Source organism: Ochotona curzoniae, unplaced genomic scaffold, assembly GCF_017591425.1.
Source record: "Ochotona curzoniae isolate NIBS_2020 unplaced genomic scaffold, NIBS_Ocur_1.0 contig_4951, whole genome shotgun sequence".
Lineage (NCBI taxonomy): Eukaryota > Metazoa > Chordata > Mammalia > Lagomorpha > Ochotonidae > Ochotona > Ochotona curzoniae.
In genome coordinates, this window is record NW_024466434.1 from 158,337 (window position 1) to 181,804 (window position 23,468).

A 23,468-nucleotide genomic window follows, 5' to 3' on the forward strand; every position below is an offset into this window, starting at 1 on the left:
AGTAGGCAACACAAGGCTGAACCACACCCACAATACAAGTGGAGTCCTGGGCTCTTGCAGGCATTAGGGGGAAAAGCCACTCCCTAGGAAACCAGCTATGACCATGATTCCTCTGTGAACCTAAGTTAACTTTACATAACTTTTCTGAGGGGTTGGTGCCATAGTGTTGTGAGTTAAGCCTCTGCTTTGTGTGCCAGCATGAGTCCCAACTTATGATCCAGCTCCCTGCTAATGTTAATGCCTGGGAAAGCAATAAGATGACCCAGGTTGTTGAAGCCCTGCCACCACATGAAAAAACCCACAAGAAGCTCCCAGCTGTGGCTGTTGCAGCCACTTGCTGATATAATGGATGGAAGATCTCTCCACAAATCTGTAAACTTGTCTTCTAAAACAAATCTCTTTAACATTTTGAAAGGCGGAAAGGAAGGGAGAACCTCTATCCACTGGTTCACTTCCTAAATGACTACAGCATCCAAGAATGAGTCAAGCCAAAACTAGTCTATAAGGGTTGCAGGAACCCAAGAATTTGGGTCACTACCACTTCCACCCATGAAGTTAAGACAAAGAGTACTCCATCCCAGGGTATAAGAATTCTGAGCTTCACAATGCCTGCCACCAGATGATTGGGTATGTAAATTAGCCCCAAGATGGAACATCCATCTTACATGACAACAGAAAATGCAGTTCCAGACCCAAGTAAAATTAACACATAGAGGCACTCAAAGAGTTCTGCCTGACAACACTGAGGCTCACCTACCGCGTTCTAAGAGCCCATTAGTGTGCTGACAAAATGAGACACTTGCAGCACAGCTATAAACAGGACTTTTTTCCAACGGAACAAAATGACATATGACTGCTAATTCTTGGCTGCCATCAACTGCAGTTCTACCCTCTCCTACCGACTAGCTTGCTGCAGGAAGGACCAACAATGTGACATTTTCAACACCCTTCAGGAGGAGCTACACGGAGACCATGGCAGGTTGCCCACCTTTCAGATGTACCAAGACCCTACATGATGTGAAGGGAACCATATTAGGGTCAGCAGGGCCATCAACAAACTTCCCAAATGATCTTGTCCATTGGCCCCAACAGATTTGTCCAAGTGAGCCCCAGGCCAAACTTTTTGTAGTAGTTCAAAAAGACCGACTAAACAGGAGCCACATAAACATGACTTAACACCATGCTCTTGCAACACTAACCAACCAACCCATCCCCACAACTGTTTTGTGGCAATATTTTTTTAATCCTTTTATTATTATTTTTTAACAAACAGCCCCAGGGATAGGGGACCAGAGGAAGAGGGAGGAGGGGAAATGAGGCCCCAGCCCCACAACCCCTCCCCACCCACCCCTTTCCCCTTTATATATTTATAATCTATATACAAGCCCCGGGGATGGGGGGCAAGGGGAACTCCCTCAGTGGGGCGGGGGTAGCCCAGGTTCCTTGTCCCCTCGGGACCCAGGCTCCTCCGGCCTTCGGGAAGGTCCCTCTCGGGAAGGTGGCCCTGTCCGTTCCCAAGGCTTCGGCATCCAGCGTAGAGCATCAGGTGGGGAGGCCTAAGGGACAGGTATGTAGAACAGAAGGCTTAGTGGTAGGTGGTGGAAGGACCGGAAGTCACAAATTCAGACTTGGGGCCACAGGATTTCTTCTTCACCTGCTGATAGAGGTCGATGCGCTGGGTGCGGAACACTCCGCTGTAGGTTGAAGGTGGGGCCTTGAGTCGGGAATTGAGACCAGAGAAGGACCTAATGGGAGAAGAGTATTTAAGGCAAGCCTAACATCTGATCTCTGGTCCCCAAGTCAGAAAGCCCTTCAGGATGGGATGGGGATGTTCCATTCTCTTTTTACCTTCCAGCTGGGGGAGTACGTGAGGACCCAGATCCCCCAAGGTTGCTGCTCAGTTTTCGATAATCCTGGAACGGCTTTAGCTCCACTGGGTGCAGCTGAAAGCAAAAAATTCATGAATGCCCATTCAACCTGAGATACCCACTCCTAACTCTGCAAGTGTTCTGGCACCCTGGTTCCTGTACCTTACCTCTGCTCGCCCCAAGCTAGGAGGGAAAGGCCTGGCAGGTGAAGGCAGCACCCGAGTCGCTGGAGCAGGTGGGGGCCGCACAGCTAGGCTGGGGGGCTGTAGAGCAGGGCCCACAGGTAACAGAGAAAGGGGTGGGGCAGGAGGTGGCGCTGGCGGCAGGGAGCCGAAGTTCACCACAGGCAGCTGAGAGTCTACCACAGGTAGAAGCATCTGTAACAAATTCAGGTGTGCATGTTGGGGAAGGGGAGAAATGCTGGAAAACCAAGGGGTGACCAAAACCAAAAGCAAAAAGAAACAGTGAAAGGAAGAGTGTCAAGGGAAAAGGTACCTGCTGGGTAGGGGCCCCAGAAGGAAGGAAGCCACTCTGGCCACCAGGCTGCAGAGGAGAATAAAAATCCGAAGGGGATGGCAGATCCTGGCGTACCTACTCAGGAACAGGAAGAAAGAGCAACTCCTCTGAAAGCTTCTCCCTCACCCCTACACCTCCTAAACCCTGGCAGTACATGCCCACCTCTTACCTGAAGCAAAGGCGGGTCAGGCAGAGGGCTGGGACAGAAAGCTGGAGAATAGAGGAAGGAAGGTGGAGGGTAAAGAACTCCTCCAGCTGGCAACTTCCCCAGCTCTGTTGCTTGCAGTGCTGAGAAATCCAGAAACTGGCCCTTGAGAGCTACCCCAGAGAGAAGTGCCGAGGGAGGGGCTGGGCCTGGAGGCAGGTAGAGAGCCTGTGATCTAAAAAGAAATTGAGGTGAGCAAAGATGTTAAGCTAGTCATTTACTCCTTTAGTCTGAGTCGTTACACCATTCATGTAAACTTCAGTCTTTCCTTGCCCCTGAGGTATCTCTCAATTTCCTTATGAGGTCCACCAAACATCTAGTGTTACCTGTAGGCATTCAGTGAGGGGGTCCCTGGGCGGAAGCCACCACTGTTGGGATGTAACTGAGAGTCCATAGTTCCACCAGAGACCTGTGGGGAAAATAGCATAGTTGGAATAGTCCCAGTTCCTCTGGTTGAGAAAGCTGGCAGTGGAAAAAAAGCTGGCACCTCACTTGGATAAAACGCAAGAAAACTGGAATAACAAAAAACAAGGGGGTGGGCAGTCTTTTTAACTTCAAAACATATGAAGGCTTGGCTCTAGGAGGACAGCACGCACACTAGTATGATTACCCATTCCAGGGATCCAAGGGGATAGAAGTGAGGCCCACCTGTGAATTAGGAGGCCCAGGACTGCTGTAGAAGACCTCAGGGTACAGACGCTGGCTTGAGGAGCTGGGCTCTGGACCAGAGTGCCCAGAGCCTGCATTCTTGGACTGTGGCTCAGCTGAGGCTGAAGTACTAGGGAGAAGTTCCCAGTCTCGGCCTATTGGAATTGCCTAAAAGGAGAGACCTTGTTAAAGGGTATGTATGTCTGGCATCCTAGATGCCCAGGCCACTCCAAGGGATCTTTACCAGCAAAATGAAGTCTTAACACTCTCTCACCTCAGTGACTGATGCCGTTAGCTCCTTCTCTGCTTTTAAACTGTCCCCCACCACTAGGCGCAAGTCTGAATCCTGTGATCATGAGGCATGGAGATTGTCCCATAATTCAGATGTATCAAGTCCTACTTCTACCCCTCCCTTCTCTCCACCCACAGTCCGATCCAGCCCATGGCCGACCTTGTCATTAGTGCCAAACTGGACTGGGGGGCCAGCTCGATGGGCTGGCCGCAGAGGGCCAGGCTCTGCACCTCGGTCTGTACGCTGAGATCGCTCTGTGCCAATGGGACCAGGGGGCAGAGGCTGCTCCCGGGGCAGCTCCTGCAGTAGGGAACATAATAAAGTGCTGTTGGAGAAAAGAGAAGGAACTCTCTGCCAAAGAATCCCCACAATACAGGGAAAGGAAAGGGGCAGACAGAGGAAGAAGCAAAGGAAGCTGCCTAAGTGTCCCTCTTGACCTTTCATAGTTTACCTTTCTGTCCCCATCATGGGAAGAAGGTGGCCGTCTCCTAGGAGGTTCAGAGGGTTCAGAGCCAGGTGGACCCTCACCAGGAACAGCATTCAAGGGTGAGGGACCTCCAGGCCGCTTGGGAGGTCCCTCTGCTGCTCCCTTGAGTCCTCCATCAGGAGAGCTTCGCTGGCTGCAGGGACCTGATGACACCTGAGAATCTCCACTCAGGTCCACCCCACTGTCAGACTGACTCATCTGAGAGGAGTGGAGAAGGAGCTGGTTAAGCCAGAGTACAAAGCACCCCAATTTCTACAAAGCACCCCAATTTCTGATTCACACATACAGACAGAAAAACTGAAAAGGTCACTATGCTAGCATCAGCCCGACTTGACCTATAATAGGCAGGGAAGTTTTCAACCTATTCCCAGCTCATGTTCTCTCCCATGCCCCACTCACCTCTGTGCCAGGCACATCCTCAAAGGGACTCAGTGGTTCCATCCAGGGCTCCATGGATCCAGGCCGGTAACTTTTTCGGCTAGTGGCTGGAAGGAGGAGCACCGACCAGGATACAGAAAATGAAAGAGAAACAGCTCTGAAGCCCACCTCCCTCTACCCTACCATCAGCCTTTCCCCTTCATTCAGCTTAACTCACCAGTATGCAAATGGTTCCAGATATGAGGGGTGAGGGCTTCAGTGCCTGTATCTGGAGACTGCACTTGAGGGCCTGGGACCTCAGCCTTGGGGCCCAAGAACCCAGAGCTGTGAGAAGGTGCCAAGGATTCCTAAAGGTGACAAACGTCAGAGACAAAACATGAATAAGGGTGCAAACAAAGGACACGGAGACACAATGAGAGGTACAGGGCCAAGACAGAAGGGATACAAGCAGGAACGCACTGAACTGAGCAGACAGTGACAGCAACAGGGATAAATGAAACAAAACCAAGAAAAACCTTCAATAAAAGAGTGAAGTACAATCTCAATCCTCATCCCTCACCTCCTGCAGCAACTCTGGTTTTCTGGGAGGCCGCTCCCGCCGTTTGGAGGGGAAGGCATTAACTCCAGAAGAATCCCGTGGAGTCCCACTCACTCCTCTCACCATAGGCCCTGGCTCCTCGAAGTGGGAGTCTGCGAAAAAGGGAAACGGTCTGTATCTGCCTCCCTCTTACAAAGGCCCCCTACCTTTTCATCCCCATGATATCTCCCAATCCTCCCACCCCAGCTCCCTGCACTTAAGCTAGCAGGAAGGACCCCAAGTCCCTCTCCTCCCTCTCCAGCACCTGATCTCTGGAGGGAAACCTTCCCATCCTAATCTCCTCCAGCTTACCAGAATTGACGTTGTTGGCCCTCTGAGGGTCATATCGGCTTGGGGGCCGAGAGGAGGGGCCCTGAGGGGCTTGGGGAGGCCCAGGCTTGGGCCTTGGGTGCCCGCCTGGTGCAGTTACACTCCCTTGGCGACTGCTTAGCTGGGCCAGTGCCTGTTGAATACCAGCAGGGTTGCTGTGGATAACCTGGTCCAAACGGAAGACAGCAGAACTGCTTGGCGGCGGGGGAGGCAGGGGAAGCCCCGGAGGACGCTCCTCTGGAGGACGGCTAAAGGAACAGAACATCAGTCCCAGGGTTAACTAATTGTCACCTTTACCTGTTAAGTCAAGCATGTTCAGTTTTTCCTCTAAAAAGTTACCCTCTTCCCCCTCAAAACCATGCATACACCTAAGGACTTGCACAGTCTACAGGACAGTCTCAAGCCACTTGTCACTATTCTAGCTGTACCCTCTACACACACAAATTCCAATGCCTTCCTCATGACCTCACCTGCCCCTACATCTTACACTCAGACCTTACCTCATTCATAGCCTTCACCCCTACTTATACAGGTTTGGCCTAGAGGTTAAGATACCACTTGGGATCCCTGAATTTCCATCGGAGGAACCTGGATTATTAGCCCTGCCTCTGACTCTAATCCTGTTAATGGCACCCACATTGCAGACCTGGATGGAGTTCTGGATTCCTGGCTTCAGTCTGGCTCAACCCCAGTTACTGTGGGTATTTGGAAGTTAAACAGGTGAAAACTGTTTGAACTGAAACTTGTTTACCTACCTTCGGTTTTTGGGCGAGGGCCAGCTCCTTTTGTCTCCTCGTCCTGGGCCAGTCCTTGCCCCAGGACCCCCACCACCACCTCCACCGCCACCACCAGCCTTGCCCCCTGGGCCGGGGCGCCGGTTCTGGCGATCCATGCCTGGCCGCTGACTGGAGAAGCTCCGTTTGCTCAAATCCTTGGCTCTCTGGCTCAGATCTCCACGGGACATAGTTGAAATGCCTGGACCAGTTCCACCTCCACTGCCCCCAGGAGTTCCCACAGCCTTGGGGGCCATCAGTGCTTGTGGAGGAACCTCCTTATCCCCCCGGCGCTCACTGGCAAAATCGCTGCTCTCTGATGCAGTCTCCCATTCCTCATTGGCTTGGTCCGAGTTCTGGTTTGACAAATCGGGAGACTTGGCGGCTGCCCGGCGAGGTGGTGGGGGCACAATGACCGCAGCGAGTGCCTCCTCAGGTCCTGGAGTGGGAGCTGGGAGGGGCAGAGAGGGTTTGCCCTCAGCCCCTCTGGCAGCATTCTCCCGTTCCTGCTTAAGCCTCCGAAAACGAGGCGGTTTATCTTGCTGCTGAGCCCTCCCATGACGCCTCCTTCGGGGTCTTTCTCCGTCTTCCACGCTCATGCCCATGTTGCCACCTCCGCTGCTGCCTCCCCGTGCCATGGGAGACAGAGGCCCTGGAATCAGCTTCTCTTTCAAAGGCTCCTTATTTGTCGGCAAAGGACCTGCTGGAGGCTTTTTGGGAGCCAAGGGCTTGGTTGGAGGGCTCCAGCCTGGGCAAACAGCAGGAGGGGGCCGCCCGCCCCCGCGACCCCTGCGAGAAGGCACCCCTCTTGGCGTAAAAACTCGCCCACCACGAGCAGTGGAGAAACGGGCTGGGGCAGGTGAAGGGGGGGCTCCTGGTGGTGGAGGTGCCAGGGGAACCTGGGCGAGCACTCCCTCCTTGGGTGGTGGGGCCTCCTTGTCTGAAGGGGCCAGATCACTCTCATGGGTCTCACTGCCAGTTTCTGAGCCACGCTGTCGGCGCCGTTTTGGGATCTCTTCATACTCGGAACCTTCACTTCTTGTCTCGCTGGCAGTGCGGCCCCGGGGAGCCGAGGAGTGGTTTGGTCCCCCTGCTGTACTTCCTCGCCCATCCTCTCCACGAAACTCTCGGTAACTGCGGAATTCTCGGCTTCGGGTTCCCCGTCCCCGCCCTCCGTAGGTCCCACGAAAGCCTCTTCCTCTGGCAAAATACTCTCCCCGGCCCCGACCACGGCACGATGTAGGACCAACTCTTTCATAGGAATAGTCCCTCCGAAGCCTTGGCGCAGGAGAAAGATTCCCACTGGATGGTGTCTCTTTGGGGCCCATTTTGCCCTTGGCTGTCTTGAGAGGGTCTGGTTTCGGGGCCTTAGCTGCTTCATCCCCCTGTTCAGCAGGCTTAGAAGGCAGCTCTTCCACTTTTGCAGGTGGTGGTTTCTTTATAGGCCCTGCCCGGCGGGGAGGTGCCCCTTGCTCCTCTGGAGGAACACCACGGCGACTGCTGCCTGGGCGAGGGCCCCAGCGGGTCTCTGTGCGGCTTTCCCTGCGTGGAGGTGGGGGGCCTTGGCTCCCTCCAACTCCACGGGCAGGTTTTCGACCTGCTTCTGGCCCCGTCAGCTGTGGAATCTCCTCTTTCGGGGGTTCCTTCTTAGGTGGTGGAGCTTGTGTCTTTGCTGCCTCCTCATTGCCTGGGGGCCAAGGAAGTGGTCGGGGCCCAGGGGGAACAGACTCTTCCAGAGAGAAACGAGAGATCGGGGGTCCAGGGGCTCCATTCTCAGGAAAGCCTGGATAACTGGCCAGATAGGGTGGTGGGGGAGGCACTGGAGGAGTCTCACTCCTGAAAAAGGAGACAGAAAAGAATGGAAATACGCATCTCAGAATACAGAAAACTCTAAGTAGGGATGAAGAGTACTTTATTAACTAAACACTCTACGTTCGTTGCCACTACTTCACCAGTAACCCAAATTATTTGTCATGGAAGCCTAGATCCTTTCAGTAACAGCTCACCCATGTCTTCCTACAGCACTCACCTCATGCCCTTCTCATCCTCTTCCGCAGCCTGGCGCAGAGGGGAGGTCAGTGGGCGAGGATCAGTGGGTGTAGTGGTAAAGACATCTCCAACCCAGGCCAATTTGGGATCCACTGGTGGAGTGCCCCGTTCCCGCAAGAGGGTGGGTGCATGGCGTTCAAATGGCTCTGAGCTTGAGCCCCCACTGTCTGAGCGTTCTCGGGGAACGAGGCCTGTAGAAACAAAGAAAACCCAGGGCGGGTGTTGTGCCAGAGCATGTAAAGCCTCTACCAACACTGGCGACCTCTAAGGGTGCCAAAACAACCCCAGCTGCTCCACTTCCGATCCAGCTTCCTGTTAATGCACCTGGCAAAGCAGTAGACGACAGCCCAAGTGAATGGGACTCCTGCACCCAAGTGGGAGACAAGGAAGCTTGGCTTTGGCCTGGCCAAGCCCCAGCAATTTAGGGAGTGAAATCAGATCTCTCTTCCAACTCTGCCTTAAAACAAAACAAAAAAACCCACTCTTTGATCACAAGCACTCCAGACCCCCAAAAGTCTTTCCCATCTAGTTTTTCCTATCTAATCAGCTCCTATCTCTAGTTCCCACTAAATCTGAGCCGTTTTGCTCTTGTTAAATAGGCATGCTTACACTCAGCTTTCCTACAGAATAGTCAACCCTTGACCCTACCAAATAAATCCTGGCCAATAAGGGATCACTGTTTTTCCCTCCAATCCCATATTCATAACAAAACTACTTCACCAGGGCTGAGCATTTATCCTCCCTTCTTCCTTACTAAGACTAGTCTCACTAGGGTCACACTGGTGAAACCCTAACACTTATCTCCTAGGACTGAGGGGCACTCTGGCCCTCTGCCACTCCCACAGTCCCTTACCAGAGGGATGCACACCAGGAGAGTAGAAGTCCAGAGGGGGCCGGCCCTGCAGGAGCCGAGGGTCCATGTAAGGAGGAATCATCATCCAGCGGGGATCAAAGTTCATTGGAGGCATGGGTGGGGGTCGGCCCAGAGCACCCGGATACAGGGCCTTAGGGGGTGGTGGCGGAGCCTGTGGAGCTGGCACAGCCCCCAGGGTCACAGGCTGTGGTGGTGATGGGGGCACTGGGGCAGGGGGCGCAGAGCCCTGTTGATGCTGCTGCCACTGCTGCTGCTGTTGCTGTTGCTTCAGGAGCTGCTCCTGGGGGAGGACAGGAGAGAGGGTAACAGGACCAAAAGCCACATATCTCAGTCAGTCAACAAAAGGAATGTTCAAATGAGACAACTTAGACTAGATGGAAACTAGGTGCCATGGCAGAGCAAGAACTGGCTAAGTAGCAGGGCCAGGAACACAAGTGGAGTAACTTGTCCTCACCTGCTGCTGGCGCTGGAAACGAGGTGGCAATGACTTCTGATACTTGGGATATCCCAAGCCCTGGCTTGGGGGCTGCCGCGTAGGACCAGCCCCATCACTCTTGGGCTCCAACTTTGGGGCTGGAGGTGTGGTAGGAGGAGGAAGCTCTTCTGTTGGTTCTGGGCCCTCTTTTGAAGGCAGCTGGGGTTCCACTGCAGTGCAAAGATCAGAATGACATAACGTTATCAACAGAATTCCTGGCACTTCAGGCCCCACTTCAAAGTCTTTCAAAACAGAGGTGGTTCTATTGAATATTTATACTATTAAAGCTTCACCCACTTAAACCCCTCTCAGTACCCACTGACAGTGGTATCAATACTCCTCAGTTTTGCTCTATCCTAAGCATACAGATTTCCTTCTGTTTGATTCATTTTCCCTACTATTGATTATCCAACAAACTAAAAACAGGTGCTTTCTATTTCATTTACCTCATCCTTACCACCCTGCACCCTAAAACCAAGCCAACATCTGCCACCATACTTCAAAGTAACTATCCCCTCCTCCGTACCTGGGCTGGCTTCGAAGCTCCCACTGCTGGTGCTACCGGTAGTGCCACCACCACTCACCAGAGTGGAAGCTGGAGCCACACCTGGACTGGGGGTGGACTGGGCAGGAGGGGTCTGTGCTGGCTCTTCAGGTTCCTTTTCTGGAGTTGGAGTTGGAACTGGTGTTGGCACTGGTGGAGGAGCTGGAGGTGTGGGCAGTTCTTTGGGAACTACAGGTGGTGGAGCAGGGGCAGCAGGAGGGGCAGCAGGGGGAGCAGCAGGCTCTGCTTTAAGCCGCTTGTCAGGTGCCCCAAACTTTTCATCGAGCCGCTTGAGTTTCTCTGCGCAGGCTGCCCGACGCTCCTCCTGCATGCGGCGCTCCTCCTCTTCTCGTCGCCGCCGGGCCCGCTCCACCGCCAGAGAAATCTCAGATGAAGATTGTTTTCGCCGCTGCCGCCAGGCCTCATCTTCATCCTCAGGTGCTGGGGGCTTGCAGGGAGGGCCTCCACGATCCTGTCAATGGACAGATCCGGCAGGGCCAGGGTTGTCAGGCATTATGCTTTCCGCCATCTCTCACAGATCAACCATTCGTCTTTAGTTGCAGTACCTTAGGGCCAGCCCTTGGGGTGGATGGTCTCACTGGGTGGGGACAGGCTCTAACGCTGGTGCTTTTTCCTGGTCCCTCTCCCCTGCATATCTGAAGGCCACCTTGTTCTTTCCCACCATTTTAATTTCTCACATTTATCACACTTAGACTTCTCTAACACTAAGCCATGTCCCCAAGATTTGCAGATACCCTGCAGATCTCTACTTCACATAGCCAAGTTCAGACTTCACCCATCCCATCTCTACTACCACCACCACTCCAACTACTGAGCTGACACTCCCACAACTGACCCTCTAAACCCCTCATTTTAGATACTCACTGGGTAGTCTCCAGGAGGACCCCAGTTCCCAGCAGGGCCTCGGTGAGGTGGAGGTGGGGGAGGCTTTGGGGCAGGAGGCCCTGGCTCTGTCTCCGTAGGCCGAGAGGTCTCTGTCCAGGCTGTCTTTGGAGGAGGCGGCTCATTCCCAGGAGAGGTGCCCTTCTTGCCATCTGTTTCAGGGGGCCGCTCTTCACTAGCAGCGGATTGGGAATCCTTGCTGTGAGATCAAAGTGGAATTAAAATCAGCTGCAAATTAGTACATTACCATGAAAAAAAAAATAAGTCTCCATTCAATCCCAATAGCTGTAACTCACTGGCCCTCAGCTCCCTCCTCATCAGAGTCTCTCCCATCTTCCTCATCGCTGAACTTGAGCTTCTCAGTGTAGTCAACCTCCTCATGGGCCCCTGAGAAAAAAAATTAAGATCAGTAACAGAAGCAACCTATTCTCTAAAGTCCAGTGTCTTCCTGAGACACAAAAGAACTGTTCAGAACCATATGATGCTGGGACACCGCACTAAGGTCAGCTCCTTCCCTCTAAGGTTTAGACCCAACTCTAATGCCTGTCATACTGACTGCCAAGATTCTGCCACAACTCAGCCCTCATATTTTCGTCCCTGCCCTTAGATACATACTTTTCTCCCATACACCCTCTCCATTTTTTCCCTCATTGAAGCTTTTTCTTTAAACATCCAAGTTATTGCTTCCTTGACTATTCACCTACCTGCCCAACCATCATCATTCTCCTGGTCCAACTGGTCAAATTCTTTGAGATTATCCTCCTTAAGAATAGAAGGCCGACCTACAGGCTCTACCAGGCGCATGGGTGGCCCTGAGCCCCGGGGGCCTGCTACACGAGGAAAACGGCTGCATACAGAAAAACAAATGGGAGAAGGCAAAAAAAGGAAAACATGTTGTAAACCCATTCAAGACTAGACCTACTGGTTAGAAAGAAGACCATTCTCTCTCCAATAGGTTTTTCCCATCCCCAACCAACCCCAGACCTGGACTGCTCACCTGGGCCCATCAGGTGTAGGGTATCGGTAAGGCCCCTGGGGTCCGTAGGGCGGAGGGAATGGGAGATATGGAGGATACATCTGCAAAAGGGACCAACAGCAGGTGCTCAGAGGGGAGAATCAAGCAGCTCATTAACTCTGGGAACTTGCTATCCCCCCAATTTATCTCCACGTCATGGGTGCTCTAGCTTCCAGTGCATCCACAAAGAACCCCCAAACTCACAAAGGGCGGCATCATTCCGCGGTAGGGAGGGAACTGGGGTGGGCCCGAGGGCTGCAGCCCGCCCCGGGGGTCATGACCATGATGAAGTTTGGAGTCCGGGCCCTCCAGCTCATCAGGGCCACGCCCACCTCCGTCCCTCCAAGTTGTAGAATCTACATTTTGGAAAAAACAGAAAGAAATTATTAGTAATTCAGGGGCACGTAAGCATAGTGATAATAATCGGGGAGCAGGATGAACAAACCAACACTTAGCTTGGAGTAGGTACTGTCTAGTCCAAAACGCAGCCACTTACTCTGGGGGCGGAGGCTTGGTCCGGGCCCAGACGACTGTTCGGCAGACTCCCTTTCCTTGGCAGCCTTGTCCTGGTCGCCAGCCGCCTGCAGGGTCGGAAATTCCTCTCGAGAGAATCGTGACAGTAGGCTTGATGCCCTTCCACCTTTTGGGATGGGAGTGCACAAAAAGAGACAAGAGCATATTCAATAACACACATCACCGCAGTGCAAAGCTCCCACAGATGTCAAACACCGTCCATGGACTAAGTGCATGTTCCCCTAAACACAAGGTCAGTTGTGGGATCTCATCACCCTCTCAACCCTCACATGAGACTGAGAGTTAAAATTTGCTCATGTGTCCCACAACACTAAATAGGGAATCTAAGATTTAGTGAAGAGAACTGAGAATGCTTTACTAATGAAACAGTGTAGGGCTCCTGCCTAGGAACCCACATGGTTCACCAGACAGCATGGCACTCACCATCTCCATGTGCTCCATGGGTGACGCTGGCTTGCGCCCAGGACTTTACCCCGCTTGGAACCGAAGGAGTGTTCTGAGGAAGCAGAGAGATGAGAAGCGATGATACAGCTGGAGGTACCACGAGCCTTTTTTTCCTCCCACCCTTCCAGTTCTCCTGGTACCTCGGGGGCTGCTGGGGGTCGTTTCGGCTGGTTGGAGGCAGGCGTCTGTGAAGCCGGCAGTGGCTGCGATTCCGGCGGCTGAGCGGTTGAGGCATCGGAACTGACAGGATAACAAAACAGAAAGGTTATCCACAGCCTCAAGAAGCCCACCCCGCTTCTCCTAACGGGTGTGGGAAGGGACTGAACCCTGAAGCACTGCTACCACCAACAATCAGGACAAAACATTTTGTCACTCTGCAGGAGATGCTGTTTCTTCAAGCTCTCACTTCATTTAACATTAAACTGAAAGTACCATTCTAGTCAGCTAAACTTGGAAAGGGTTGCAAAGGCGTCTCCCTTTCTCTCTGGCTCTTAATGTGGCTGAGACAGACCAAGACCACTCCAATTTAACATTTAGTTCAAAGTTAAAATACTGATCTCTGCAGGTTCCCCCAAAGCTGTCTACCTCTTGGGGTCGGACTGCTCCTGTTTGCTTGCCCATCCTGTTCCGTCTTTCGGCACTAGTGAGACATTCGGGTCATTGCCTTTGTTCTCGGCTTTTAGGCTTGGAAGGTTGGCTGGGGGTGGCATACGCCGGGCAATGGCAACTTTCCCAAGACTCTGCAGGCCATGACGAGGAGCAACTGGAGAAAAAGTAGAGATGGTCAAACATGCCTCCCCTGGAGATCTGACAGCCTCTCACTCCAGGCCCAACTTAAACATCCTCAATGTCTTGCTCCCAGACATCATTCCCATCCCCTGCACTGGATAAACCAAGATCCCTATTAAAATGAAATATATTTCATTCAATGCTTCAATGTGGGAGGGTTGGTCTTGAACCTGCGGAGAGCAAGCTGGCTCCAGAACTTTCCCAAATCCACATTTCTTTGCCTCCAATTCTTACGTGTCCAAAGACAGGGTACCATAGACACGCCTTTGTAGGAGGATAATTGGTATTTGCCCAGAGCCCAACACCCACCAGAAAATTGCCAGTGATCTGCCAATCTTTTGGCATCTCTATTATAACAGTTCCCCCCCAGAGGGCTCTAAAACATAATGCCCCATCCACGCCTAGCCTCCAAACATTAGCAGCATCTTTGTAGCAAGACCCTCACCAGCAGGTTTCTGGATCTCTAAGGACTTGCCCTTATACGTATCAAACAGGTTGAGTGAGGAATACTTCTTTCCATCCTTCCCCTTGGCAGTCGGCCCCGAGCGATCGGACATTGCGCTGGAAGCTCATTGAGTACGTTGGGTCCTGCAGGCTCCTCCCCCAAAACGTTCCGGAGCCTGTGGACCAGACAAGAGTCTGTCTCTGTCCCCCTTATAGATGACTACACCAGAAGCCCAGCAGGAACCTCTCCTCTTTACAGATGTGTGACCCTCTGGGATCTTTTCTTTCAGCCTATGGAAACTGCCCAGTCCCTCTGAGCCACTCACTCACTCAGCTCCCCAGCCCAAATGCCATGCTCCCTTTCCCCCAGCCTGTTCTGACCAAAGCAGTCGAAATAACTGCCCCATCCTCCTAATATAAACAATGTGGTAATCCATAAAGGGCAGTGGCTTCTTCATTACCCCTCACAACAATCTCTTCCGTCTCAATCAAACTCATGCCAGAGACCAACAATAAAAAGAGTCAAGCAGGGCCCAGTGGGTTGCCTAGCGGCTAAAGTCCTCACCTTGAAAGCGCCAAATCTCATATTGTCGCCTGTTCTAATCCCAGCTGCCCCACTTCCCATCCAGCTCCCTGCTTGTGGCCTGGGAAAGAAGTTGAGGACTGCCCAAAGCCTTGGGACCCTGCACCGATGTGAGAGATTTGGAAGTTGGAAGACCTCCTGACTCCCAGCTTCAGATCGGCGCAGTACCGGCCGTTGCGGTCCCTTGGGGAGTGAATCATCCGATGGAAGATCTTTCTCTCTGTCCCTCCTATCTGACTTTGTAATAAAAATAAATAAATCTTAAAGAAAAAAAAAAGTCAAGCAAGTCCAAGTCCCAGAAAAAAAAATCAGAAAGAGGCACATGATTCCATCAGGCAAGGAAGATAGGTTAGAGACCTACTTGGTAGACACCAGCTCCCTAATCAGGCCCTAGGGCCCACTCCAGTAGCCTTACGTTCCCATGTGGGGGTTTGTAGAAAGGCATGCTGGGAGTTTCAGGATTTTATGAGCTTGCTTGGGCAGACTAAGGGCTGGTGCCAGAGAAACCCTCAAGGAACAAACAGTGGTTCTGCAGAGCCCGAGATTACAGTAACCGAAGTTTTGTAATAATCTATCCTTTCTCCATACTTGCACCCCTCTCGGTTCAGGGGGTGAATGTGAGGGGGGGGGAGGGGAGTCTTGTCTGCACAGAAATACTGACTTCTCCTACACAGAAAAGAACAAAGCATTTATAGATCCACCTCAACAGCAGCCTGTTACCACTGGCCGTACACCAGAGGGCCAAGGCCAGACCAACTCCATTTTCCTATCCTCCAGAAAAATACCCCTCGGCAGTCATTCTTGTCCAATCACCCACCCCTCACTCCAAACAGGCCAAACCCTGCAACCTGAGTCCATTCAGAATGACGAAACATTCATTTATGGGGAACAGTGTAAAAGAAAGAAATGAAAAGCAGGGGAAAGCAACGAGACAAGCCCAAACCAGAGAACTTTCCGACAGGGTAGAAGAGATGAGGATGGGGCATGTTTGTAGATGCTTGAGGACATCTGTAGAAACATACATGAAAAGGGAACAGAAGAGTCGAAGAGCGAAGAGGCTAACACTAACAGCAGCACTAAAAAAAAAAAGCAAGCAAGCAGGTGGGACATAGATGGAGACAGGAATGGCAGACAGGATGTAGAAAGTGAGGGGGCAGTGTCAAGAGACCCAGGAAGAAAAGGGGAAATGAGGAAGAAAGAGAACGAGGAATGGGGAAAATGGAAAGGCAAAGATCGAGGAATGTAAAGATGCTGGATGAGAACAGGGTTCCGGTGGGAGTGACTCGACGCAGAGGTGCCAAGAAGGTGGAACCCACACTCCGGGAGATGGAAGGGGACCCAATGCGGTGAAAAGGAGACCCTGCAAGAGAAGGACCCTCAGACGCGGCCCACCCCAGGGACACGGCGGCCGGGGAGAGGGTCACCAGATGGAGGTGAAGAGCCAGGAGCGCAGTGGAAGGTGGGGAGGTACGGGCTCGGGAGCGAGGGGAGGGGTGGTTCGCTCCCTGCCAGGACGCTGGGTGGGTGAGGTGAGGCTGCAGACCCTCGCACAGGAGCTGGAGATGCCGGTCCGGGGAATAGAGGTCCCGGAGGGGGAGGGGCAGCCAGGCCCGGCAGCAGGAGGACAAAATGGCGGCGGCTAATGGCAGCTTCTCCTCCCCCCGCCGGCCCGCCACCGCCGCCGTCGCCGCCGCCGCCGCCACCGCCGCTCCGCGCCGGAAAAGGGCGTCAGCGCTCGGCTCGCCCAGACTCACCTGGCCGGGTGCGCAGGGGTTCGGGACCGGGGCCTAGGGGCTCCCCGGGGCGGGATGGCGGTGGGGCGGGGGCGGATGGCGGCGGATGGCGCCGGGCTCGGCTCCTCCCGTCTCCCTCGCTCACTCCGCGGCTGGGCTCCGACTAACGGCCCATCCGGGCAACCGCCGCCCCCGGGATTGCCCCCCCACTCCCGCCTCCCTCCGCGACTAGACACGCCCCTCTATTTGCATAAAGGGCGGGGCGCTTGCTAGCCTCGCTCTCTTCTTCCTAGACTATCCTTTTTTAAAAAAAAGAGGGGGCAGGGCGTACGGAGCTTGCGGCGGCTATTTGCATAAGGAGGAGGGACTTACGGACGCTAGGACGCCGGTTGGCTGAGGAGACGGGCGACCGGCGTCGGCCGTCGGCCGTTGAGACGTGCTAAGGGGGTGGGAATTCGACGCTGCCCAGCCGGGCGGTTGGGGCGCGGAATTTACACGACGGAGGGTGGGAGAAAGAGGCGGGGCGTGCGTCGTGCGTTCGTGGAAATAGGGGAGCGGAGACGTAGGGACGCCCTAAGTGGAAGGAAACCGTACAGTTTTTAGTCGTGGAAACCGAGAGAGCGAGAGACGAACGGAGAGGCCGGGGGGGGTGGGGTAACGCAGCCTGGGAAGAGCCCGAGCTCACGCGTCTTTACGCGAGAGGTGGAAACCCCAGTGGGGTGGGCCTGCACTTCCTAAATCACGTCATGCAAATGAGGTGGGTAGACGGCCGGACGCCGAGGGCTGGGCTGTCATGGCAGCAGCGAGGGGGAGTCGGATGTGCTTGCATAATATATGCAAATTATCGAACAAAAAATAGATTGGGAACTATCCATTGGTCGAAATATCGGCAGCTAGTGACCTAAAGGAACATAATATAAATGTTCATGAGTAGACTTGGATTTGATATCAGTGGCTGCTTGTATTTCCTCAACAATGGATCATGTTACAAAATGTGGTGCTGTTTATCTCCTTTGTTGCTCAGCGACGGAAGAACCCTCTGCCTCCATCAGACCTGGTGCCCATTCCAACTGATCATTCCAGAGTGGTAAAGAAGTAGAGGAACGCAATATAACATGCTTGAGGAGGATTAGGAATACTGCAAGAACTCAGCGAAGCGTGAAGAACTGGTTAGGATCTAGTCAAGTGTGAGGAGAGGGTGCACATCTCACATGAGTAAAGGCGTGTGGGCTTGGAGATCAGCTGTGAATCTGGTGTGGCCAGTCCCTCGGAAGCAATGAAGACAGAAAAATTAACAGGAAATCAGTTAAGAATTCTAACCTGAGGCTGATTTAGAGTTCATTTCCCACACTTTCAACCTAGCAAGTTATGATAACGGTTTTTGCACCAATTTTACTTTTGAGAAAAATATTTTAAATATTTTTAAGAGATATTCATACTTTCTGATTTTTCTCCTAACACACACTCTGTTTTTTTTTTTTTTTTAAACTTGAAAGAGTTACAGAGAGCGAGCTTTTATCTGCTGGTTCACTCTCCAAATGACCGAAGAACCACAGCATCTCTAGTCCAAAGAAGGGGCCAAGAGCTTCTGGGTCTTGACAAACAGGGAGCTGAATAGGAAGTGGAGCAGACAGGACACAAATCAGTGCCCATAAATCCAAGCACCACAACAGTGTGGGTCGAGCCAGGTTCGGTCGCAGCAAAGACTAGTGCACAATGCAGAATGCCAAGGTGAGGTTGCCTATACCGGAAGGGACTGCAGCGCCCAACCAGCATGCATGAGAACAAGGAAGGGAGGGGGCAGAGCCGGCAGGGGAATAAGGGGTGGTTCCTTTGCTGGACAGCTACTCCCACTGGAGAGCATGGGCTGGGATGGGGGCAGAACAGACTAGGCAGGGCTACAACACCAGTAGGCCTCATGTGGACTAGATCCCCTGATCTAGCCAGGCTGGGCTGATTATTCCTACTGGTGCAAACAAAATTAGAGTGGGTAAGGGTTGTTTGGGCTTAGCCACAGCATCAGCTGGAAGAAGCTGGCACTGGGGGCTAGTTCTGTCAAGTCAAACCACAGAACTATCTGGAGAGTGTATAATCTGGGAGTGGGAGAGGCCTGGGAGGGAAATAGTGGGCTCCTCCCTCTTGGGTTACCACTTCCACGGGAGGCCATAAAGCTAGGACAGGAGCTGGGGTGGAATGGGGTGTGGGACAGACTGGACTACTGCTACACATACTGGCAAACCAGGGTAGGGGGCAGGCCTGGTGGGGGTTATTGCAGGTCGCTCCAACTAGGCTGCAGCTCCCACTGGTTTATGCAAGGGCCGAGTATGTGCTGGGCAGAACCAGGATGGGCTGCAACACCCATTGATTTCAGTGGAAGTCGAAAGTGAAAACAGAACCAACCCAGCAATTGCAACCTCCAGCTGATCGGGGCGATGGACTGTGCTGGGCCCTGTACTTGCTAGCACATACAAGAATCTGGTTTGAGAACACCTCAGACAAAGTTTCTTTGGAGATCTCCCCAATCAAAATGCTGGACTCAGAACCCTAACCAAGAAAACAAGACAGAACAGGTCAACCAACCATCTCAGCTATATCTTAGCAGAGAAATACGGGGCAAACAGAGACTATGATGGACTATGTCAATCAGTGGATTCTTCAAGGACCTCATAGTGCTTGGAGTGGCAAGATTGGCAGCGATTCATAACTGTTGAAATATCAGAACCACTTGAGCAAGAACCTCAGAGCATACCCTACATCTGGGACCTGGGGAGGGTGGGAAATTGGGGGGCCTTCTCCCTTAATACCCCCCTTTAAACATGAAGGAAACAATATGTAAAAAAAATAGTCTTACCCACTTTCCTGTAGCCCTTTTTACCTTAATTAACTATGTAAGGATTGTCAAAATATAATTTTTTAAAAAAGGACAAAAAAGCCAAACAAACAAACAAACAAACAACTCAGTGGCCATTTGGGATCCCAGCACCACATATTAACCTCATTATTGTCAATACTTTTCCTCTACCAATTCCCAAAAGAAAATGAAATCTCCGGGCTTCTTGTGACAGCCTAGCAGTTAAAGTTCTTGCCTTGAACGCGCTGGGATCCCATATGGGCACTGGTTCTAATCCCGGCAGCTCCACTTCCCATCCAGCTCCCTGCTTGTGGCCTGGGAAAGCAGTCAAGGATGATCCAAAGCCTTGGGACCCTGCACCCGTGTGGGAGACCTGGAGAAAGTTCCTGGCTCCTGGTTTTGGATCGGCATAGCACCAGCCGTTGCGGTCACTTGGGGAGTGAATCATCGTATGGAAGATATTTCTCTGTCTCTCCTCCTCTCTGTATATCTGACTTTCCAATAAAAATAAAAAATATATCTTTTTAAAAAAGATTTATTTATTTGAAAAGTAGAGTGACAGAGATGAATTGGAGGAAAGGTGGCTTTTATCCTCACATGGCTACAATAGCTAGGACTGGGGCCTGGCTGAAGCCAGGAGTGTGAAACTGCATCCAAGTCTCCCCACATGGGTGGCAGGGTCCCCCACATACTTGGTCCATCCTCTTCTGCTTCCCCAGGAAAATTAGCAGAAAGCTGATCTGAAGCACAGAAGCCCAGACTAGAACCTATGCTCAGATGTGGTAAGCCAGTGTTCCAAGTGAGGTCACCACAATGCCAGACCCTGACTTCTAACAACGTGGGTGAATTGTACCTGTTTTGTATTTAAGACAAAGCACAAGTGTACAATAAGAGTTCTTTTGTGTCTTTTGCTCAGTGTTTTGTTCATGAGATTATGCATACAGTTGTGTACAGATAGGGTTTGTTCTCATTGCTGCATTATAGTAATACATGATGTGCCTGTGTAGGACTCACCCACTAGGATGCCTCCCTGGCTCATTGACTGGGTTTGTCCTCAGGGTATGAATCACATAAGCAAATCAGATTCTCTTTCCTAGGGTGGAGGGAGTGATCAGGAAATATGAAACAACAGCCAGAGGTTGTGCTAGAGTTGACTCATTCGATCCCATGGAGGAGGATATGGCCATCCCCACGAAAGCTCCAGCCCTCCCTTCTGTCATTTACAGACCCTGCATCCCAGATGTGTACCCCACCAGCGGCTTCCCAATACAACCTCCTCTACCCTTCATTATATAAAGTCCCTTTCTCTCTCTTTCTTTCTTTCTTTCTTTCTTTCTTTCTTTCTTTCTTTCTTTCTTTCTTTCTTTCTTTCTTTCTTTCTTTCTTTCTTCTTTCACAGATTTACACAGAGAAGGAGAGATAAAGTCTTCCATCTATTGCTTCACTCCCCAGATTGCCACAATGCCCAGAGCTGACCTTATCTGAAGCCAAAAGCCAGGTGCTTCTTAATGGTCTCCCATGCATGTGCAGGGTCCCAAAGCTTTGACCCATTCTCTACTGTTTTTCCAGTCCACAAGCAGGGAACTGGATGGGAAATGGAGCAGCCAGGACACAAACCCATGCCCATATGACTTCCTGATACCTGTGAGTGGAGGATTAGTCAATGAATCTGTTGCGCTGCTCTCCCTCCCCCATAAACTCACTTTCTATAGCATGTCCCAAGAGGACCTCAGTGATTCATATAATGCTTCAATTATGGGGCCTTAAGATGTTGTCATCCTTGACTTCATTAAATAACACCACCTTTTTCATCCTTTCGCTTTAAGTTTAAATGTTCCTGTGGGCTCTGAATAGGTCAGGTGTGATAGCAGAGATCACACTATCCAGAAAAGAGCTCAGGGAGGCTGCCCAATTGGTCAAGGGCCCAGAACTTACAATAGTAGAGAATGTGGTTTTGAGGAAAGCATCTCATTTCTTAGGAAAGCCACCTTGGGCCTGGGTGACAGTTTTTCACCTGTACATAGCTTTTGCCCCTTCCCACATTCCCCAGGCCAAACTGACTTAAACATTTGGAATCCTTCTCCGTGCACAAAGTCATGTGCCTTGCAATATAAACTGGAAAATTGTTGATGAATTGTTCACCTAAACAAGTCCTTGCTGTCCTTCCCTTAGATATATCCCTCTTCTCCAAACCCAGGCAAAAGATATCCCCCAAATAAAAACCCAGCTGACTTGATCTAGAGTGGGAGGAATCTTTAATTTGGCTCACAGTTTTGTCTTCTGTCTCCACACTGGGGTCATTAGAAGCCCCTTCCAGCTCCACCCACCCAATCAAGGCAACTCAGAGATGGCTTTCTTGGCTGGGGGACCAGTTGCCTTTTCTTGTTCTCTTGTTTTCTCCTCATACATTAGAATCCTGGTTGAGATGGGGAAGAGACACAGGGATCAGGAAACGCTTCTCTCAAGGCAGAGAAAGGCTTGCTGAGAGAGCCCAGGAGGGATGAGGTTGTGGGGTTGGAAGGAAGAGGTTGGACAGAGATGGAGGTGCTGAGGGATGTGGGGACCTTGAAGAGCCTCAGAAGAGTGCCCCTAAGCTTAGAAGAATAGATGCCAAGCAAAGTGTACTTCCTGAACGCAGGGTTAAGGGGAGTGGAGCAAGCAAGTGTAGTTGGGATTGGCACTCACATTTTTAGGATGGCAGATCTCTTGCCCAACATCATCCTGAGGAAGTCGGGGTAGCTGAATGTCTCCCCAGAGCCACCAGACACATCGCTGATTAATTTCTTTAGTTCCAGGTGAGTCTTGGGGGCCCCAAGTTTCTCCAGCATTCTCTTCAGGGACATGATATCTGGAGGGCAGAGGGCAAAGATGAGGGGATGGGAAGGAGAAACAGAGGAAGCCCCCACTCCTTCCCTGTTCTCATGTTCCCCTTCCTCGGACTCAGATGGGTATGGGTGGGCTGTTTCCCAGACCACAGAGAGGGGAGCACCCTTTTCTCACCGATATCTCCATTTCCATTCAGGTCAAATTCCATGTACTTCCCTAAGTGAGGGAGGAAGAAGAGAGTAAGTGCTGCCTGAAGAGTCAGAGGTAGAGGGTAGAGGTTGCTGGCTCCTGCTTGGTGGGGAGAAGAGGTGGGAGGAGGAGGGGAGACAGAGGAAATTGGGATGGGGGGCCCTGTTAAGAGGGGAGGGCACTAGAGGAGTTGCTGAGAGGAAAGGGACCACTATGTAGGAGGCAGATGGTAAGTACCTGTTCCCTTCTTTCTACTGGACAGGTCAGTTTAGCACCATGTTGTCTCTGCCTTCTTCTTAGGGAAGGAGCACCCCCCTTGCCTCCACCCCATGGGAGACCCTCACTTTTGAAGGCTTCCAGTTTGGAGGGCAAATCCTCATCCGTGCTGTATTTGGGATCATCCAGGAATTGCTATTGGAGACAAATAAGAATAAGGGTAGGACCTCCCCCTGACCAGTGCGATGCTCCCTCTGTTCCCCAGGCACAACCCCCTCCCTTCTTCCTGCTACCTTGTTGATCTGGTCTAGGCCTTCCTCCTGCCGGGCCTTCAGCAGCCCAAAAGCTTTTCCTCCTGTCAAGGTAGAAAACATCATCACCATTGGCCCCTGCTTGCCTCTCCCCACCACACCCTGGCATACCCAGTCAACGCTCCTGGGTTTTTTAGCTGAACTGGCCCTGCAGCCCAGGTCTGCCCACTCCCTTGCTCCCATCTTATGCCCCTGTGTATTCCACCTTCCCTACCCTGCAAATCCTTGGCGTGGCTCATAACTCAGCAGGTGCTGGGAGACCCAGGGAGAGAAACCACACGCTGCCAGTCAGTCTCTCTGCCTGCTGCCTGGTGTCCTGTGCCATCAGACACCCAGGAGCCTCACTGCCAGACTTCCCCTTTCCCCTTATTCCCTCCTCCTCTAACCCCACTCCCCACCCCCCAGCCTAACTTCCCCATCAGCTTCTGCTGATGCCAGCACCCCAGAAAGGAGAGACAGGTGTAGAATTGAGCGGACAAAGAAATTCTACAAAATTCCTCTTATAGCTCAAAGGATTGCAAAGGAGATATTTTGACAGCCCTTAGAGGTGTGAGGAGAGGACTTTAAGAACCCCCAGGGCTATTTATTCTCCAGGCCATATGGCCTTTGACCCT

General features: G+C 52.0%; 2 protein-coding genes and 1 non-coding gene across 4 annotated transcripts; all 3 read right to left on the reverse strand.

Moving 5' to 3' along the window:
• Nucleotides 1-375: 375 nt before the first annotated feature.
• On the reverse strand, nucleotides 376-16,646 carry PRRC2A (proline rich coiled-coil 2A). Of its 2 annotated transcripts, XM_040988660.1 has the most exons (31): nucleotides 16,483-16,646; nucleotides 14,147-14,321; nucleotides 13,498-13,675; nucleotides 13,053-13,152; nucleotides 12,892-12,964; nucleotides 12,431-12,574; nucleotides 12,139-12,290; nucleotides 11,917-11,996; nucleotides 11,624-11,766; nucleotides 11,216-11,306; nucleotides 10,902-11,118; nucleotides 9,999-10,488; nucleotides 9,452-9,642; nucleotides 8,977-9,277; nucleotides 8,104-8,314; nucleotides 6,057-7,910; nucleotides 5,284-5,549; nucleotides 4,954-5,084; nucleotides 4,612-4,741; nucleotides 4,416-4,501; nucleotides 3,981-4,214; nucleotides 3,689-3,829; nucleotides 3,512-3,583; nucleotides 3,238-3,405; nucleotides 2,916-2,998; nucleotides 2,554-2,764; nucleotides 2,364-2,459; nucleotides 2,036-2,245; nucleotides 1,849-1,943; nucleotides 1,655-1,745; nucleotides 376-1,556 (listed from the first exon to the last, which is right to left on the reverse strand). In XM_040988660.1, exons 2-31 carry the CDS (start codon nucleotides 14,256-14,258, stop codon nucleotides 1,416-1,418), a joined length of 6,492 nt encoding a protein of 2,163 aa, XP_040844594.1. In that variant the 5' UTR covers nucleotides 14,259-14,321; nucleotides 16,483-16,646; the 3' UTR covers nucleotides 376-1,415. The 2 variants fall into 2 exon arrangements, with proteins under 2 accessions (XP_040844594.1, XP_040844595.1); XM_040988661.1 differs by lacking the exon at nucleotides 16,483-16,646 and having other exon boundaries at nucleotides 14,147-14,744.
• LOC121161957 lies at nucleotides 13,847-13,978 on the reverse strand. The gene has a single exon (XR_005884739.1). It is a non-coding gene; the product is annotated as a small nucleolar RNA SNORA38 (small nucleolar RNA).
• Nucleotides 16,647-21,550: 4,904 nt separating the features above from the next.
• Nucleotides 21,551-23,197, reverse strand: AIF1 (allograft inflammatory factor 1). Its single transcript, XM_040988591.1, has 6 exons — nucleotides 23,069-23,197; nucleotides 22,837-22,898; nucleotides 22,672-22,738; nucleotides 22,313-22,354; nucleotides 21,998-22,160; nucleotides 21,551-21,728 (listed from the first exon to the last, which is right to left on the reverse strand). The coding sequence occupies exons 1-6, from the start codon at nucleotides 23,091-23,093 to the stop codon at nucleotides 21,644-21,646; spliced, it is 444 nt and encodes a 147-aa protein (XP_040844525.1). The 5' UTR covers nucleotides 23,094-23,197; the 3' UTR covers nucleotides 21,551-21,643.
• Nucleotides 23,198-23,468: the final 271 nt, after the last annotated feature.